Source organism: Malania oleifera, chromosome 2 (genome assembly GCF_029873635.1).
Source record: "Malania oleifera isolate guangnan ecotype guangnan chromosome 2, ASM2987363v1, whole genome shotgun sequence".
Lineage (NCBI taxonomy): Eukaryota > Viridiplantae > Streptophyta > Magnoliopsida > Santalales > Ximeniaceae > Malania > Malania oleifera.
In genome coordinates this window covers 850,591-870,520 of record NC_080418.1, presented here as the reverse complement: position 1 = coordinate 870,520, position 19,930 = coordinate 850,591, and the positions used below count along the sequence as shown (strand labels likewise).

General features: G+C 36.9%; 1 protein-coding gene across 5 annotated transcripts in view; it reads left to right on the top strand.

Moving 5' to 3' along the window:
- Positions 1-19,930, top strand: part of LOC131149006 (probable LRR receptor-like serine/threonine-protein kinase At1g06840) — a 120,343-nt gene that overhangs the window by 77,365 nt on the left and 23,048 nt on the right. For all 5 annotated transcript variants that reach the window (XM_058099030.1, XM_058099031.1, XM_058099032.1 and 2 more), the window contains 3 exons: positions 14,706-14,983; positions 17,744-17,795; positions 18,026-18,276. In XM_058099030.1, coding sequence (XP_057955013.1) covers positions 14,706-14,983; positions 17,744-17,795; positions 18,026-18,276 — 581 coding nt within the window. The remainder of the gene's footprint in view (positions 1-14,705; positions 14,984-17,743; positions 17,796-18,025; positions 18,277-19,930) is intronic.

The window sequence follows — 19,930 nt, the reverse complement described above, 5'->3', positions numbered from 1 at the left end:
TACAGAAAGTGCAGAATTCAAGAAATACAGAATTTATATTTTGTTTTCAAGGTATCAGAGCTAGGGTTTCTAAACCTTAGCTAACAATGGCCGACGACACCATCAACAATAGTGGTTCAAGCTCCACTGAAAATTTCGATGGCGACTTTGAAGCCATATCCATCGTGGGTTCGACTGGGCTAGAAAACTCAGCCTTTCCACTCTCGGTGGAAAAATTGAACGGAAAAAATTTTCCGTGAGTGGGTTCAGTCCATCAAACTTGTGATCGAAGGCAAAGGGAGGTTAGGTTATCTGACCGGCGAGAGGAAGAAGCCTACCTCAACTAATGTTGCAGCCTTGCAAAAATGGAAGTCCGAAAATTCCATGGTAACCGCATGGCTTGTAAATTCGATGAAGCCTTCAATCGGAAAAATCTACCTATTCTTACCAACGGTGAAGGACTTATGGGACACCGTTCGTGAGACGTACTCTGATGTCAAGAGTTACTCTCAAATCTTCGTGGTAAAGACTCGATTGTGGCAGATGAGGCAAGGTGAGAGAGACGTCACCGAGTACTTCATGGAGATGACACAACTCTGGCAGGAGCTCGATCAGAGTGTCGAGGAGGAGTGGGAATGCTCCAGCGACAGCTCCTATTACAAGAAACGACTCAAGAACGAAAGGGTCTTCAAGTTCTTGGCCGGCCTCAACCGTGAACTGGATGATGTGCGAGGACGGATACTTGGCCGACGACCCCTTCCATCGACCCGAGAGGTATTTGCAGAGGTGAGGCACAAGGAGAGCGGAAGAAAGGTGATGCTGAAGACACCTTTGGGCCATATTGGGCCGAAAACATCAGCCCTAAATTTGAAACCAAATGGGCCTGAAGTTTCGGCCCTAATTTCAAAAGGCCCTACGAGATTTGGGCAAAAATCACACAAGGGGAAATTATGGTGTGAGCATTGTCGCAAGCCAGGCTATTCAAAAGATACCTATTGTGAAATTCATGGAAAGCTTGCAGATTGGAAGCTGAGACAAAATCAAAAAAATCGTGGATATTAGGCAACTACTGATAATTCAGCTGAGAAGTCGCAAGGCAAAAAAAAATAACAATACCACTCCTAGTAGCGTATTCATTCCAGAGCAGATGGATCAGCTATGTAAAATGTTTTCCTCAATTCAAACATCGGGTTAGTCTTCCACTGGTTCTCTGGCTCATCGAGGTAATTTTTTGTCAGCCTTAAATACTATATCGTGTTACATATCACCATGGATATTTGACTCGGGTGCATCTGATCATATGACTGGTTCTTATCAATTGTTTTCATCCTATTCACCATATGCTGGGAATCTGAGAGTCAAAATTGCAGATGGTTCTCTATCACCAGTTGTCGGTAAAGGAAGTATTCGCATATTTGACTCTATAACATTAAAATATGTCCTACATGTTCCCAAGTTATCTTGCAACTTGTTATCCATCAGCCAGTTAACAAAAGACTCCAATTGCTCTGCTAAATTTGATTCATCTCATTGTGTTTTTTAGGACCTATCATTGGGGAAGACAATTGGAACTGCTAAGGCGTATGAGGGACTCTACTACTTTGAGGAGGCAAGCTTGAGTGAACGATGTAATACTGCAATTTGTGATTCTGTATCTATTTCTAGAGATAGTGAACTTTTCTTATGACATTCTAGGATGGGTCACCCAAATTTTCAATATTTAAAACGTTTGTTTCTGTCTATTTGTTCAAATAAAATGTCTTTTGAGTTTCAATGTGAAGTGTGTGAGCTTGCAAAACATCGGTGTACTTCTTTCCCACCATCCATATACAAACCATCCCAACCATTTACTATGATTCACAATGATTTGTGGGGACCCTCACGATCCCTCAATCGCATCCATACGAAATGGTTTGTTACTTTTATTAATGACTATACTCGTCTTTGTTGGGTTTTCTTGTTGAAAAATAAAACTGAAGTCCGTTCCATTTTTTGTCAATTTTCACTCAATGATTCAAAACACAATTCCAGACTCACATTCAAATTTTACATACTGATAATGGTACGAAGTATTTTAATGATACTCTGGGAACTTATCTTCAAGAAAATAGGATTGTTCATCAAAGTTCTTATGTTGATACCCCTTAACAAAATGGGGTTGCTGAACGAAAAAACAGACATATACTTGAAGTAGCTCGGGCATTGATGTTCACTACAAACATGAAAAACTATTTTTGGGGCGTTGCCATCTTAACAACTACCCATCTCATTAATCGAATGCCAAGTCAGGTACTTATCTTTGCCACTCCTCTCCATAAATTTCAGGAACATTTTCCTACCTCTCGACTCACCTTCAGTCTTCCGCTGAAAATTTTTGGCTCTATTGCCTTTGTTCATGTTCATGCTCACCATCGGGATAAATTGGATCCTTGTGCTGTTAAATGTGTCTTCATTGGTTACTCCCCTACCCATAAAGGCTACAAATGCTATGATCTTGTCTTAAAAAGGATGTTTGTTAGCCTTGATGTCACATTCTTTGAAACCACTCCTTATTTCCCAAAGACCTCTCTTCAGGGGTAGAAATGGAGTGAAGATCGGTTCTTTGACTTCTTTACTACTGAATCGGTGCCATCTATTGAGCCTCCCATTGCTTCATTCCTTGACCCATCTATTGATCCTTCCATTGCATCACTTCTTGACTTGTCGAACACAAAAGAACACCTAACCTCAGGGGGAGATGTAGGAAAGCAAAACAACGCAGACATACTCGTTTACTCAAGAAAGTCAAACACAAAGAACGCGGAGAATCTCATACCTGAGACTCCAAGAGCGTTGGAACCGGTGATGAGTCTGAACAACCATGAGTCCACGCCCAATCCTGATCTGGTAATAGATAGTCATGAGCTCTTTTATGATAATCCTATACTTGATGACATCAATTTACCTATTGCAATAAGAAAACAAACCAGGACATGTACTCAATATTCCTGGTCTAAATACATGTATTATAAAAGCTTGTCTACAAGATGTCGTGCTTTTGCCTCTAACCTTGACAGGATGAGAATTCCAAAGAATATTTAGGAAGCTCTGGAAATACCTAAATGGAGGGAGGCGGTCATGGAGGAAATGTGGGCTTTGGAAAAAAATGGAACTTGGGATGTAATGAATTTGCCGAGAGGGAAGAAGCTAGTTGGTTGTAAATGGGTCTTCACAGTGAAATATAAATCTGATGGGACAGTTGAACGATATAAAGCCAGACTTGTTGCAAAAGGATTTACACAAACTTATGACATTGACTATAAGGAGACATTTGCACTGGTGGCAAACTTGAATACAGTTCAGGTCCTCTTGTCCTTGGCAGCCAACTTATATTGGCCACTACAACAACTTGACATTAAGAATGCATTTCTAAATGGCGAGTTTGAAAAAGAAGTCTACATGACTATACTACCAGGCTTCAGTAAGAAAGGTGGAGAAAACAAAGTGTGTAAACTCAAGAAGTCCTTGTATGGACTCAAACAATTTCCCAAAGCATGGTTCAACAAATTTGCAATAGTAATAAAGAACCAAGGATATCGAAAAGGGGAATTAGATCACGCCCTGTTCTTCCAACAGTCTGAAAGGGGTAAGAGAACAATTCTAATAGTGTATGTTGATGATATAATCCTAACTAGGGATGATACAGTAAAGATGGAAAGATTAAAGAAACTGAATTTGAAGTTAAAGACTTGGGACAAATGCAGTACTTCTTAGGCATGGACGTTGCTAGAACGAAAAAGGATATTAGTGTCTCTTAGCGAAAGTATATTACTGATCTTCTAATTGAAATTGGCATCCTTGGATGCAAACCTAGTGAAACCTCGATTGAAGCAGTAAAGAGGGTCGAAGACTGTGGAATACCAGTTGCAAAGGCGAGGTATCAGAGATTCATTGGTAAGCTAATTTACCTTTCACATACTAGACTAGATATTGCATTTCTAGTCAATGTGGTAAGCCAACACATGTATTCACCAAAAGAAGTTCATTTAGATGCTGTGTAAAAGATCCTTCAATATCTCAAGGGCTCCTTGGGTAAAGGACTCTTCTTCAAGAAATGTGAAAGCAAGGAAGTAGAGATCTTTACAGATGCAGATTGGGCAGGATCAGTGGAAGATAGAAGGTCCACCACCATTTATTGCACATTCGTCTGGGGAAATCTAGTAATTTGGAGAAGCAAAAAACAGAATGTAGTGGCTCATAGTAGTGCCGAAGCTGAGCTCAAGGCAGTTGCTCAAGGAATATGTGAAGGACTGTGGTTACGGAAACTCTTGGAAGAGCTATAGGTCTCGATAAAATTTCCTATCAAACTCTATTGTGACAACAAAATAGCCATCAGTATCTCTCTCAATCCAGTTCAACATGACAGGACTAAACATGTGGAAGTGGACTGACACTTTATCAAAGAAAAAGTTGAAGAAGGAACTATCTGTATGACTTATGTACCTACCACGGAACAAACTGTAGATATCTTTACTATAGGGTTGGCATGACAGAACTTTGATAATCTCATTAGCAAGTTGGAGATGATTAATATCTATGATCCAACTTGAGGGGGAGTGTTAAAATCCCAAGTATCTTTGTGAATAATAAATAAATTAGGAAAGTGGGTAAATGTAGAAGATTTTATATTATTTTGTAGGGGGATTATTTCCTTGTTTAGAATAGGTGATTGTGCTATATAACGTAAGATTGGGATGTAAAGAAAGTGCAGAATTCAAGAAATACAGAAATTATATTCTGTTTTCACATGGGCCTGAATACCTTGCCCCATCTGCTAGAAGCCCGTATGAGGTGAGCCTTCCTTTGGATCCAAAGAATCAAACTTTCCCAGACTTTGGGCTTGTTCAAATAATTGGCTAATTTGGTTAACAAAGAAATACCTCCTTTTTAAATAACTTGGGTTAGGACCAAAAAAAGTAACATACAGCCCAGGTCAGTTCTTTTTTCAGCCTCCTCCCTAAAAGCAACCCTAGATGGTTGATCGATTCTAATCAATTTTCTGTTGCCCCAGGTTGGTTCAGATGCAGCGCAACTCCACACCTACAGCACAACTCTTCTTTTCTAGCATCACACCTTGATTTCCAAAATAAGTTTGACTCCTCCGGCCCTCACCTTTTCTCTTTTTGCTTTTTTGCACCACCTGACCCCACGATCTTTGGTATGAAGAACTATCAGCACCAAGTGTTGAGGAATGCCACACTCCACAGCAAAAACCAAGGAACCAAAGCACGACTAAAATCACGTAAACTTTCCTAAAGAGAAAAGTCAGCAGATCATTTCTAATTTGGAAAGGAGCGTACATATTGATTTTCTTTTAATTACATGTTCCCCAGTTCTTTGTATAAATAGGGGGCTATACAGAGATTGAAAACACATCAATAACAACTCATTCTTTGCTATCTTTTATTCTTTATTTTCCTCTCGTTTCCTTTTGCTCTAGTTTTATTATGGTATCAGAGCAAATCGATCCTTGAGAGGTACAATTTTTGTTTGAGGATAATTCTCCTCAAGTTCTAGCCCTCTGTCTTTGAATACCACAAAGTAGAGCTTTTTTTTTTTTTCATCTTCTCTCACATCAACGTTACTGTCAAACGTTGAGTGTGAGTTTTATTTTTCATAATTCCGTTGCTCTTGATTGTGGGATTATTCTGATGCTATTTCTTTTTCACTTGGTTCGATCAACTTGTTCAATTTGATTTCTGTTTTCATTGGGCATTTTGTCGAACAGTTAAGGTGCACAACCTGCACATTCTCTTTCTGTTCAAAGGTTGAAGAAGATCAAATTTGGGCTATTTCCTTGGGCTTCACATTATTTTGTTTTCAAAGCAAATCACACAGGCCCAATCCAAAGCTTTTTTTTTTTGGGCCGCATTCTCTTTCTCTTCACAGATTCTGATTTGAAGCCTAGACTTGCGCCCCAAATCAGACCCATGTCACATATCCAAGCCGCGCCCCAAATTCGAATCACACTCGGGCTGACCCACGCCCCAATTCAGACCACACCCCGGTCTGATCCAAATCCGGTCCATATTTCAACAAAAAAATAAAAATAAAAAATTGGTTCACTTCTCATGGTTGATGGTAATTCCAATCATCACTTATGCCTCCAACAATCACATCACCCTAAGCTGATTTTAGTTCCTCCACCGCTCACGAAGGACAATTATTCCACATGGAGCCATGCGATGATTCTCGCACTTCAAGTGAAGATCAAAATCTGCTTCATTGATGGCACGCTACCTCCACCATCTTTCGAATCCTCGGAATACTCACAACGGAGACGATGCAATGTTATGGTAATTTCTTGGCTTCTCAATTCCATTTCGAAAGAGATTTCTAATAGTGTTATCTATTGTGAAACTGCTCATGCCATATGGGACAATTTGAAAGATCGATACTCCCAAGTCAATGGCCCCCATCTATACAAGCTTAAACAAGATATTGCTAATCTTGTTCAAGGATCTTTATCAATTAGTGCATACTTTGCCAAATTAAAGAGTTTGTGAGATGAGTTATGTGTAGTTCAAGGAACGTCTACCTACACCTGTAGCGCACGAAAGGATACTCTCACACAACAAGAACTAGATCAGATCTTGAAGTTTTTGATGGGGCTCAACGATTCCTACACTGCAATCCGTGGGCAAATACTTCTGATTGATCCATTTCCCACTCTCAACCGCACCTATGCTCTTGTGCTTCAAGAAGAACGCCATCGCAACATTTTGTCTCCACCATCCATTGAAGGCATTGCTCTGGCCACTACCAACTTTCAGCCGCGAAAGGAAGGATGCTTCGGTCCACCCAGGAAGTCTCTCAAATGTACTTACTGTGGCAAATAGGGTCAAACTGTAGATCGATGCTACCGCATCCATGGCTTCCCTCCATGGCCTTGTAACTCTAAACCCAATCAGGGTCCCAAGCATAGTGCTCATCAGGCTTCTTCAAATCCATCTACCAACAACCTTCCTTTCACTTTTGAACAGTGTTTGCAGCTTATGGCCATTCTCAACAATTCTGTTCCCCCTCAACCCATGACACACCAAGTATGTAGTCTCAAATCTTCATTGTCAAGTAAATCCCATAATGATCTCTTGTGGATTCTTGATAGTGGTGCAATCGATCATATGGCTTGCTCACCCACTGCTCTCACCCAATCTTTCCCAATACATGGTCGTACTGTTCAATTACCAGATTGATCTCATGCCACCATCATTCATATTGGATCAGTTCACTTCTCTTCCAATCTTATTTTAAGCAAAGTCCTTTGCGTCTCGACTTTTCATTTCAACTTAATTTCTATCCTTAATTATGCAAAATCTATCATTTTCTCATTATTTTTTCTTCTGATTTTTGTTTTATTCAAGACTTACGCTTGATGAAGATGATTGGAATGGGAACTGAGTGGGACGGCTTATACCACTTCACCAACACCAAGAATTCTTGTTGTCAAGTGGCTACATCCACATCCACTTCCCAACTTTGGCATCGTCGTTTGGGTCATATGTCGAATAAAAATCTATTTAGTCAACTTTCTATGTGTGACCAACTTCTTGCAGTGGTCACAATTTTTCAGGATGTATATTCATGGAAGAGGGAAGATAAGATACTTGATTGGTGAAGCTAAGGAGCCCGAGAAGATAGACCCATCTTATGCTATATCGGATGCTGAAAATTCCATGGTGATGGCATGGCTTGTGAATGCTATGGATGAAGAGATTAGTGCTAATTACATGTGCTATTCTACTGCAAAGAAACTCTGGGACAATGTGAGTTAGATGTACTCTGACCTTGGGAATTACTCTCAAATTTATGAATTGCAGCAAAAGATCAGCAATACTTATCAAGGAGACGACAGTGCAACACGGTATTTCAATGTTCTTAAGGACCTATGGCAAGATCTGAATTTATTCAATGATTATGGATGGAAAAATCTTGTTGATTGCAATCACAATAAGAAGATGGTGGAGAATGCAAGAAATTTTAAATTCTTGGCTGGACTTAATGATGAGTTTGATGACATAAGGGGAAGAATCCTAGGGAGACAGCCTCTACCCCCACTCGGGGAAGTATTTTCTGAAGTACAACGAGAAGATTGTCGAAGGAGTGTTATGATGAAGAAAAAAGAGGATGAGACCGTGGAAAATTCTGCTCTACTTGCTGCCAATAATCCTGCTCCTCATGCTGTTGGTAACACAGATTTGGCTACTGCCAATATTTCTGCACAACAGCCTTACTCTAATCAAAGGAGGTTGGAAGATAAGCCTCGACTATGGTGTGACTATTGCAATAAGCCACATCACACTGGAGAAAATTGCTGGAAACTCCATGGAAAGGCAGCAAACTGGAAGAGCAACAAATCTGGATCCTCTGGTAGCAATCATGTAGTCCCTAAAGCCAATGAAGCTAATTTTCCAAGTGCTGAGCAGGTGGATCATCTTCTTCAACTGCTGAAATCTACTTCTACCTCTGGTCTTCCTATTGGTTCATTGGCCCAAACAGGTGATAATTCTAGTGCTTACCCTTGTTTCTTAAATCTTGCACCATGGATTATTGATTTTGGTGCATCTGATCACATGACTAGCACCTCACAATTGTTTCAGTCTTATTCTCTTTGTTCTGGTAATAAAAAGATTAGAATTGCAGATGGAAGTTTTTCATCCATTGCAGGAACAGGTTTTGCCCAAATCTCTGAAAAAATAGAACTCAAATCTATCCCTCACATTCCTAAACGTGCTTGTAACTTGCTGTCTGTTAGTAAACTGTCACGGGATTCTAATTGTTGTGTCATTTTGTTTGATTCCCATTGTGAATTTCTGGACCAACTCTCAGGGAGGAGGATTGATGGACTCTACTACTTCAACGAGACTTTATTCAACAATAAACTAGCTCAGGATTTGAGTAGTAGTACTAGTTCTGTTTCTGTACGTGAACAAATAATTATTTTGCATCTTAGACTAGGACATCCTAGTTTTCACAATTTAAGACATTTGTTTCCTAGCTTATTTAAAAAAACTGGATTGCAATTCTCTTCGTTGTGATGTTTGCCACATATCCAAAAGTCACCGAAGCACCTATCAATCAAAAGCTTATCATTCTTCCAAACCTTTTTCTTTAATTCATAGAAATGTTTGGGGTCCCTCGAAAATCACTACTACTTCTGGTTAGAAATGGTTTGTTACGTTTATTGATGATCATACACGTTTGTGTTGGGTGTACTTATTGAGTGACAAATCTAAGGTTGGAATTTTTTTTCAAGATTTTTATAATATGGTTGAAACCCAGTTCCAAATGAAAATCAGTATCCTTAGAACTGATAATGGTACTGAATATTTTAATGAATGTTTAGGAACATTTCTTTCAACATAGGGTATTCAACATCAATCTACTTGTTGTGACAGCCCACAACAAAATGGCATTGTTGAGAGAAAAAATCGCCATTTGTTAGAGGTTGCACAGGCCCTAATGTTTTCAATGCAAGTTCCTAAATATCTATGGGGTAATGTTATTTTAACTGCATGTTATCTCATTAATAGGATGCCCACTTGAGTGCTAAAATACATCACTCCCTTAGATTGCCTAAAAAAATTGTTTCCTACATGTCAGATAACATCAGACCTCCCACTAAAAGTGTTTGGATGCACTGTTTTTGTTCATACACCTACCAATCTTCGATCCAAGCTTGATTTTAGGGTAGAAAAATGTGTTTTCCTTGGATATGGTCCTAATAAAAAAGGGTACAAATGTTTTAACCCTCTGACCAGAAAAAATTATATCAGTATGGATGTTTTTTTTTATTGAAAACCAGCCCTTTTTAGGATAAGTAGGAATAAGACAGAATATATGAAATGTAATTTTAGTAATGTAAGGAGCAGCAATTGAGAGAAGATTAAACTTGATAATCAAGAGATTAATAGCATTCATAGATTTAGATATCTTGGATCTATTATGCAAGCTGAAGGGGAAATTGAAGAAGATGTAGTACATATAATTAAAACAAGTTGGGTAAAATGGAGGAGTGTGTCAGGTGTGTTGTGTGATCATAGAATACCCTTAAAATTAAAAGAAAAGTTTTTATAAGACGACTGTAAGGCCAGCTATGCCTTATGGTTCAGAATGTTGGGCAACTAAGAAATAACATGTAGAAAGAGTAAAGTTGCTGAAATGCGAGTGTTAAGGTGTATAAGTGGTTTAACATTAAAAGATAAAGTAAACAACAAACATATGTGCAATAATTTAGGCATAATACCGGTTGAAAACAATTTTTTTTTTTTTTTTTGCCGCCAGGGGGGGGGGGGGGGTGGGGAGGAGGGGGGGGCTAGCTTAGATGGTTTGGGCATTTGAAACGCAAACCTAGTAGAGCACCTGTGAACAGGAGCAAGGATAGGTCTAAAATAACCTAGAAAGAGGTAATGAGGAAGGATTTAATAACCCTTAATCTAATAGTGGAAAATGCTCTCAATTGGATGAATTGGCGGAAAATGATTATGTAGACAACCCCACCTAGTGGGATATAAGGCTTGTTTTTGTTGTTATTGTTGTAAAAGTCACTATCAACTGCAGAAGCAGAGTACAAGATGGCAGCAATGCCAACACAAGAAAGTACATGGTTAATGCAGCTTATAGAGGATATTCACCAACTAGTTGATTATTCACTACAACTATACTAGGATAATCAATCAGCAACACACTTGGCAGAGGCCCTGTACTCCATGCAAGAACTAAACACAGGAAGGTGCATTATCACTTCATCAGAGAGAAGGTATTGCAAGGAGAGATTAAGATGAAGTACATCAAGACTGAAGTTGCGGACCTCCTCACCAAAGGACTCAATCATGTCAAGTTCGAAGGATTTAGAATGCAACTTGGTATGACTTCTAGAATGACACTGGGAGAGAGTAGTTATTGAGATGGAGTGTTTAGAGAGCACTCTCTCTCCAGAAGCTTATTCCTCCAAAAAGTTCTCTCTCTCTCTCTCTCTCTCTCACACACACACTTTTTAGAGTGTTATGCCCTCCCTCCCTGGAAATTTCACCCCCTCTTTCCAGGAAATTTTTTCTTCCCTCTTCTAGAAAGTTCTTTATCCAATATCTCTTTGAATCTTTATAGAATTCCCCCTTTTCTAGAAACTTGAAGCAGCTGCACCTTAGCAGAAATTTCTAGTTAGTTGGCGCCAACTTTCAACACCTATATAAGGAGTTCAAGGATCCATATTGGACAAGCAGCAGAAGAACCATGTGTGATGTGTGTACAAGAAAGAAGTTGTGTGTGCTGTGTGTGGGCAGCAAGAAAGTGTTGTGTAAGTGAGAGAGCTAAGAGCACTAGGTGCCATCTTGTAATTGTGTGGTATATTAGAGTGTGTAAGGATGTTTTTTGTTTGGTGTGAGTGTCTCATTGTCTTTCTGAGTGTAAGGTGCTAGGCACCTATTTTATTTCCACAAATTAATAGATGTTAATTTCTTGCTGTGGCCCACCACCTCCAATTCACAACACAAAATGCATGAATGTCTCTACAGTTTTTCACCAATATATCATTCAAGTATACCCGCAAAAGCCCAAAGCTTCCACATTTTAGAGCATCTGCTGCACTGTGATCCCATTCCACAAACGAAAACATTCCTGTTCTAGGTAAGATTGCTCTAAGCCCTTCCTACTACTAATAATTAAATAAAGCTCAATTTCTATTAACTTAAACTCAGTTAATGCATAGTATGCTTAGGAAAATTTTCATTCAACGCAGGAAAGGAAATGCAACAACCATGCAATTTATGATATTACTTTAAATTTAACATGACTTAAGAGGTACAGCAATCTCATGCGCCAAGGGCTGCGTTTTATTGTGTCCATTAGCTTGATAGTGGTGATGCTCAATTGATGGATTAACTGGCCAATACATGACATGAGTTGGCCTCTTATCTCTTGGCATGGAAGGATGCTGGTTGGCACTTTTCCTAATGTAGGAGTGCGGTAGTAAGAGTTCCTAGATGCAATGGGAATGAGCTAAGTCTATGAAACCCCTCCTATCCTATTAAAGGGCACAAACATAGGCTGATTGACCACTCTAGCCTAGGAAGTGATTTTCCTCTACATGGAAGTCCTATCAGATCTTTCTTAGCTGCAAAACTTTATGTAGTTTCAAAGGGTGCTGTTTTCAAGATATCATCAGATTTATTGAAATGTAGTTTTATTTCCTATTCTCTTTTTGTAAGAGGACTTTTTTTTTTGTGTATTTTTTCTTTTCTTCTGCATTTTAATAGAGTTCCTTTTCTATCAAAAGAAAAGCAAAAATAAAACTGCAACGCATTATGATAGGCATCTTCTAAATTAGTAAATTTCGTTATCTTGGACCAATCTAGAGAAGCAATAGAAGATATTGTGCCTGCATAGAGTAAAAGTAGGTTGGTTGAAGTAGACTGCGTCTCATGCTATATGATCATGAAGTACAAAATTGAAGGAAATTTTTATAGGAGTGGCCATATTACTAGTTTTTTAATATAAATTATAATGTTAGCCAATTGGAAAAGACATCTGTAACATATACAATATATATATAATTTAAAATGAGTCTTATTAAGGATGAACAATGTAGCTCTAAATGTTAAAATAGTAAATTAGCACATCCATAGTCAATAGGTGTAGTGCTTGCAAAAGATAAAACAGAAGTTCAAAGGCAAGCTATGTCATTTGAATTAGAATCTTGGACAGCTGAAAAGTATAACATGTTGAAAAGTGTGATTATGGTAATAACGATGGCTCCTAAAAGTGTACGTGGGGTAATAAAGAAGATGATTCCCTACATCAAGTAGAATGGTAGAACTACCTTCCTATAGATGTGATGCAAATAGGTGTAGCAATAGGAGAAAATTTCATAAATAAAGAATGATATTAACGACCTTAATTAACTACTGAATCCTCAAAATGTTAGATGTTAGATTGCAGCTGTTTGGTTGTGGGCCAACAGTGTACATCAGCCTTTTACATTCCCCTGCATATGCAGCCCTATAGCACGTGGAGGGATAAACAAATGATAAATAACACACTTTACTGGGAGTACAATAGTTTTTAAACTCTACACAATAAATGCGGGCGAAAAGACTAGAACCCAAGGTCTCCTAGCAACTGGCTCTGATACCATCTCAGATTACCACTTCATCTAAAAGATTAAGCTGTTAGGTTGTGGGCCAGCAATGTATATCAAGTTTAACAATAAAAAATATTACTCTGTGAATTTCAATCCAGCAAATAAGGCAATTTCCAGGCTTGTATATCAAGTTTAACAATAAAAAAATATTACTGTGTGAATTTCAACCCAGCAAATAAGGCAATTACCCAGAACAAGATGATATCGTTAAGGCTTGATATACATTGTTGTTCCACAACCAAACAGCTTAAGTTTTTAGGTAAAGTGGTAGTCTAACATGGTATGAGAGCCGTGATTGTCTCTAGGTCCGGGGTCTAGTCTTATCGCCAGAATTTACTGTTTGGTTGTTAAAAATTATCTTAGTCCTTGTAAAAGGTGTGTTACTTATCGTCCATTTATCCCTCTGCATGCAACTGGGCTGCATGTGTGAGGGAGTGTTAAGGCTGATATACATGGTTGGTCCACAGCCTAACAGCTTTAGCTTTTATGTGAAATTGTAATCTAATAGACACTTCAATGAGAATTGAGAAAACAATCAAGAAATATCAAGATTTTAGGTTAAAGGTGCAAAAACGTCAAATCCACACTGGGTTTGAGGCTAAATCAACCTCTATTTTTGGCACTTTCTGAGGCTAGAAATAGAGCTGTAACAGTGTCTTTCTGCTAGCCTCTTACACCTTTTGCAGTAGTGGAGGGACTGATAAGTACCACAAGGTCAAATACTCAAAACCCTAGCCTCCAAATCTTGACAACGCTAGTAGGAGCTACTGTGCTCTGCTGAGAAATTTTTTCAAAGGAGAAAGCAAAACTTCCTAGAGAAGTGGCTGAAGCTCCTAGTTATACCAACCATGAAGCTTTGAAGAGAAGCCAACTCCCATTTTACAGAACCCCTTCTGAAAACCACATACCTTCTCAAGACCCATAAAAAATAGTTCCCATCACGAAAGCACCTCTGAATATTACTAAAATGACCCTAGAAGCTATTTTGACCAAAATAAACCCCAAAATTCAGAAGTTACAGAAATGTGCCTGGCACCCATATAAAGAACACTTGATATAAACAGAAAATTACATAAAGATTGCAGACATTCATCAACTGTCACCTCTTGTTTTCCTTCCTCTCAACTAGAATATATCCTTTTGTGAAAATTTTAATTACTAAGGGTGGCCTTATACCTTCACCAGCTACTGCTGCATCAGCTTCATTTTGAATTTAATCAAGGCTCATATTTTCCTACATGGAATGGATGCAGCATAGGGTAGGTTTTACTGATTTAAGGTTACAATAAGCTAGTTAGCTTATCATTTTGCGGCAGGTTAGGATCAAATCCTAATAGTTGATGTATATGCCAAAGTTCAGTATAAGTAATTCCACATGGGACTGAGAAGCCTCCGCCAATTCTTTGTAGATTAAAGTTGACACATTAATCATAAGTCAAAGCCCAATATGGATCTTGTTTAAATTTATTGTGTAGACATGAGAAGTTAAAAAATCCGTAGGTACAGATGGCTTCTTTATTCTATTCATCCACCTTTATTCCTTTTGCAGTGTCTAAGCTCTCGATAAAAATTGATGGTGTGAGAGAGTTCACATATGGAGAAATGGCGCTGGCAACAAACAATTTTAACAATCAAATTGGTCAAGGAGGGTATGGAAAGGTCTATAAAGGCATTCTAGCTGATGGAACGGTCGTTGCCATAAAACGGGCACAAGAAGGATCATTACAAGGTGAAAAGGAATTCTTCACAGAAATAGAATTACTATCTAGGTTACATCATCGGAATCTAGTGTCATTGATTGGATATTGTGATGAAGAAGGTGAACAGGTGCTCTCTCTCTCTCTCTCTCTCTCTCTCTCTCTCTCTCTCTCTACATATATATATATGTATGTATGATGTCTATTTATTTATCTACATCTGTTTGGATATTAAAATTCACTTAATTTTCTTAAGGAGGTTTTATGAGATCATCAGAACCATCCGTGGCATGGTTAATAATCAATTGGAACATTTTAGATCTATGAGAACCAATTTGACAATCAAAGGAACTGGTACAACAAATCTAAAGGACTTGGAGAAATATTTATGGCTTGGATGAGTGTGTGTTTATTTGTGTTGCTGCTTATATATGACATAAAAATAAGGAATGTGAGGTTCAATAGATAATAGATATATTGGAGTTGCTTCAAAGTTTCTTTCTTGATGATGTACAAGCACTCGTAAACTAGTTATTATAAGTATAGAACTACTTAAATTTTAGGATAGCAGCAATTTTTTATTCATATTTCTTTCCTCTCAAGGTGAATTTTAGTGAATAATTACCAATGTTAAAAAGTGGAAGAGAAAGGATAAAATAAACCATTGTAAGAGAACTAAGTGGTGGAATCTAAAGGGAGAAAATATAATAAAATTTAAAAATAAAATTATCAAAGATGGTGATTGGATTGTAGAGGATAGTGCAGACATGAACACTCTTTGAAGTAGGATAGCTATCTCTATTAAAAAAATATTGCTAAAGAGATCTTAGGTGAATCAAGAGGAAGATTCTTGAATAGCTAAGAAAGTTGGCGGTGAGATCAAGACGTCCAAAAAGCCGTAAAAACAAAATGAATTTGGTAAAAACATGGCAAAAATGTACAAACATGGATAACTTGAAAAGTATAAAGAGGCAATAAAAGATGCAATAAAAGGTCGTTAGTGAAGCAACACACAGATCATTTAATAATTTGTATGTTAGATTAGATACAAAATAAGGGGAAAATGATATATTTAAACTTGTTGAAGTTAGATAAAGAAAGAGGAAGGACTTGGATAATGTAAAATGTATAATAAGTAAGGATGATATTGTCTTGGTTAAGGAAGAAGACATGAAAGAAAGATGACAAAGTTACTTTAGTAAGCTATTTAATGAAAACAAGTGGAAGACTTAAACTTAGATATGACAAATGAGGAAAAGACTAAAAATATGAGATATACTCGCAAGATTGGAGTTAACGAGGTTAAGTCTGCACTAAAAAAGATGAAACAATGGAAACGCTTTTGGACTGGAAAATATCCCAATTGAAGTTTGGAAATGCTTAGGTGATAACGGAATTATATGATTAACTAATTTATTTAACATAATTGTAAAAATTAAGAAAATGCTAGATGAATGGAGGACACTTCAATGCATATATACAAAAATAAAGGAGATATTCAAAATTATGATAACTATCGTGGAATTAAACTTTTGCGTCATACAATGAAATTGTGGGAAGGGGGAAAGGGTAGTTGAACAAAATTAAGTTTAGAAACGAAGGTCTCAGAATATCAATTTGGTTTTATGTCTAGGAGATATACTACAAAGACTATATATCTTTTGAGATGATTAAGGGAAAAGTTTAGGGAAAAGAAGAGGGACTTGCATGTGGTATTTATTGACTTAGAGAAAGCATATGATAGGGTACTTGGGGAAGTTCTATGGTGGGTTTTAGGGGGCAAAAAAAAAAAGTGTATGTAGTAGGTATATTGATGTCATTAAGGATATATACGATGGAGTAATGACTAGTGCTAGGACTGTAAGTAGAGAGACTAGAGAATTTTCAATCACAGTAGGTGTACATCAAGGATCTTCTTTGAGCTCTTATCATTTTGCTTTAGTCATGGATTAATTGACTGAGGATATCCAAATTGAGGTTCCCTAGTGTATGTTGTTTGCAGATAATAGTGTCTAGGATAAGTAGAAATAAGACATAATATATGAAATGTAATTTTAGTAATAGTAGGAACAAATATTGGAGATAAAGTCAAACTTGATGATGAAGAAATCAATAGCACTAGTAGATTTCGATAACTTGGATCTGTTATGCAAGATGAGAGAGAAATGAAGAGGGTGTTATGCATATAGTTAAAGTAGGTTGGGTAAAATGCAGAAGTTCTTCAAGTATCCTTTGTGATCGTAGAATGCCTTTAAAATTAATAGGAAAGTTTTATAGGATGGATGTAAGACCAACTATGCTAGAATGTTGGGCGACTAAGGAACAACATATCCAAAAAGTAAAAGTTGTCGAGATGAGAATTCTTTGATGGATGAGTGGTATAATGTTAAAAGATAAATTAAGAAATGAACATATTTGCGGTAAGTTAGGCGTAGCTCTTGTAGAAGATAAGATAAGGGAGGGACCACTTAGATGGTTTAGGCACTTTCAACGTAGCCCACATAGTGCACCTGCTAGGAAGAGTGAGTTAATTACTGTGATGGGAAGTAGAAGGGTAGCGGTAGACCTAAAATAACTTGGAATAAGATAGTAAGGATTTCGTAGCCCTAAATTTGTCGAATGAAATTGTCCAAGGTCGCGTAAATTGGCAAAAAAGGATTCACTTAGTCGACCCCACCTTGTGGGACTTAAGGCTTGGTTTGTTGTTGTTATTGTTATAAATTCAAGTGAATATAGTTTCTTGTTTGTGCTCTTTGTGGCTAATAATTTGCTTCAAGATGTAGTGGAGTTCTAGGCAAAGTCACAACTCTATTTCTTTATTTTTATTAGGGATTGACATTATGGACCAGGGAAATTAATATCATCATGTTCGTTATTTTTGTACATGCAGATGTTAATTTATGAGTTCATGTCAAATGGCACTTTGAGGGATAACCTTTCTGGTACTTATCTGATTCTTCATATTGAGTTGATTTATTTTAAATGATTTATGTATTAGCCTTCTTTTGTGTATCATTCTGTGGTGACTTTTACAATGCGTCACTGCATCTTAAATTCTTAATGCAAGTTTTTATATGATTCCTTTTTTATTGAGGAAAGATATGACACTTGTTTAATTTATTAGTTTGATCTATTTAGCTCTAATTTGTGGTTCAAATGTATGATGTCCCAGCCAAGTCTAAAGAGCCTCTAAGTTTTACAATGAGATTGAGAATTGCACTGGCTTCCTCCAAGGGTATCCTCTACCTGCATACTGAAGCAGACCCTCCAATATTTCACAGAGATATTAAGGCCAGCAATATATTATTGGACTCAAAATTTACTGCAAAAGTTGCTGATTTTGGCCTTTCACGACTTGCCCCAGTTCCAGAAATTGAAGGAACTGTGCCTGCTCATGTATCTACTGTCGTAAAGGGGACTCCTGTAAGTGTGACTCTCATCTTGAGCATTGCCAGGGAAAAAAAAATTCTAGAGGGAAAAATTATTTGTTTATTTTCTAAATTTTTCTGAAATTCTGCGACCAGTTTTATCTAGATAGTGCCTCCATGTTTGTTCATGTCAGTATGACATTAGCATGATGTCATACGTGGTAAAACTAAAGCAATTATAATATGGAACTCCTACTAAATATGTATTTTTTAAAACTTAAAAAATTTTTTATTTAACATTTCATGTCTTATGGTGATTGAATTAAATATTTCTTAAAATTCAGTATTTATAATGTGTTTTAGCTGTTTGTGTGTGTGTACATCTTTTGTTTGAATAAACATCAAACTAAAAGTTTAAGAAATAATATAATTGTTAATGGTTATTTTAGTCATTTAGCATTATTAAAAAATAGAAAAAGAGATTTAGGATAGGTAGCTCTATTAAAAAGATAGCAAAAGAGATTTTAAGTGAATCAAGAAGAAGATTCTTCATAGCAAAGAAAGTTGGTGGTTGGATCAAGATGTCCAAAAAGCTATAAATACAGAAAGAATTTGGTATAAAGCATGACAAAATATAGAAATATTAAACTTTGAAAAGTATAAAGAGGTGAGGAAAGATGCAAAAAAAGGTCGTTATTGAAGCTTAATGTAGGTCCTTTAATAATTTATATGCTAACTTAGATTCAAAAGAAGGGGAAAGAGACATATTTAAACTTACTAGAGCTAGAAAAAGAAAGAGCAAAGACTTAGGTAATGTAAAATGTATAAAAAGTGAGGATGATACTATCTTGGTTAAGGAAGAAGACATAAAAGAAAGATGGTGAAGTTACTTTACTAAGCTATTTAATGAAAACCAAGTAGAAAGCTTAAACATAGAATTGACAAATGAGAAAAAGGCTAAAAAAATGAGATTTATTAGCAAAATACAGTTATGAAGTTAAGTTTGCATTAAAAAAGATGCAAAATGGAAAAGCTATTGGACCTGATAACATTCTAATTGAAGTTTGGAAACCCCTAGGTGATAACAAAATTATATGGTTTACTAGTTTATTTAACACAATTATAAAACTAAGAAAATGCTAGAAAAATGGAGGAAAAACACTTAAATGCCTATATACAAAAATAGAGGAGATATTCAAAATTGTAATAACAATCGTGGAATTAAACTTATGGGTCATGCAATGAAATTGTGGGAAAGGGTACTTGAACAAAGATTAAGGTTAGAAACGAAGGTGTTAAAAAATCCATTTGGTTTTATGCCTTGGAGATCTACTACATAAGCTATATATCTTTTAAGAAGATTGGTGAAAAAGTTTAGGAAAAAGAAGAGGGATGCATATGGTATTTATTGACTTAAAGAAAGTGTATGATAGGGTACTCAAGGAAGTCCTATGGTGGGTTTTAGGGAATATATATATATATTTAATAGGTATTCTATTGTCATTAAGGATAAGTATGATGGAGTAATTACTAGCACTAGGACTACTGATGGGGAAACTAGGGAATTTTCAATCACAATAGGTGTGCATCAATTATATGCTTTAAGCCCTTATCTTTTTCGCTTTAGTGGGGGATGAACTTATTAGGAGTATCCAAAATAAGGTTCCATGGTGTATATTGTTTGTAGATACTATATTGATTGATGAAAC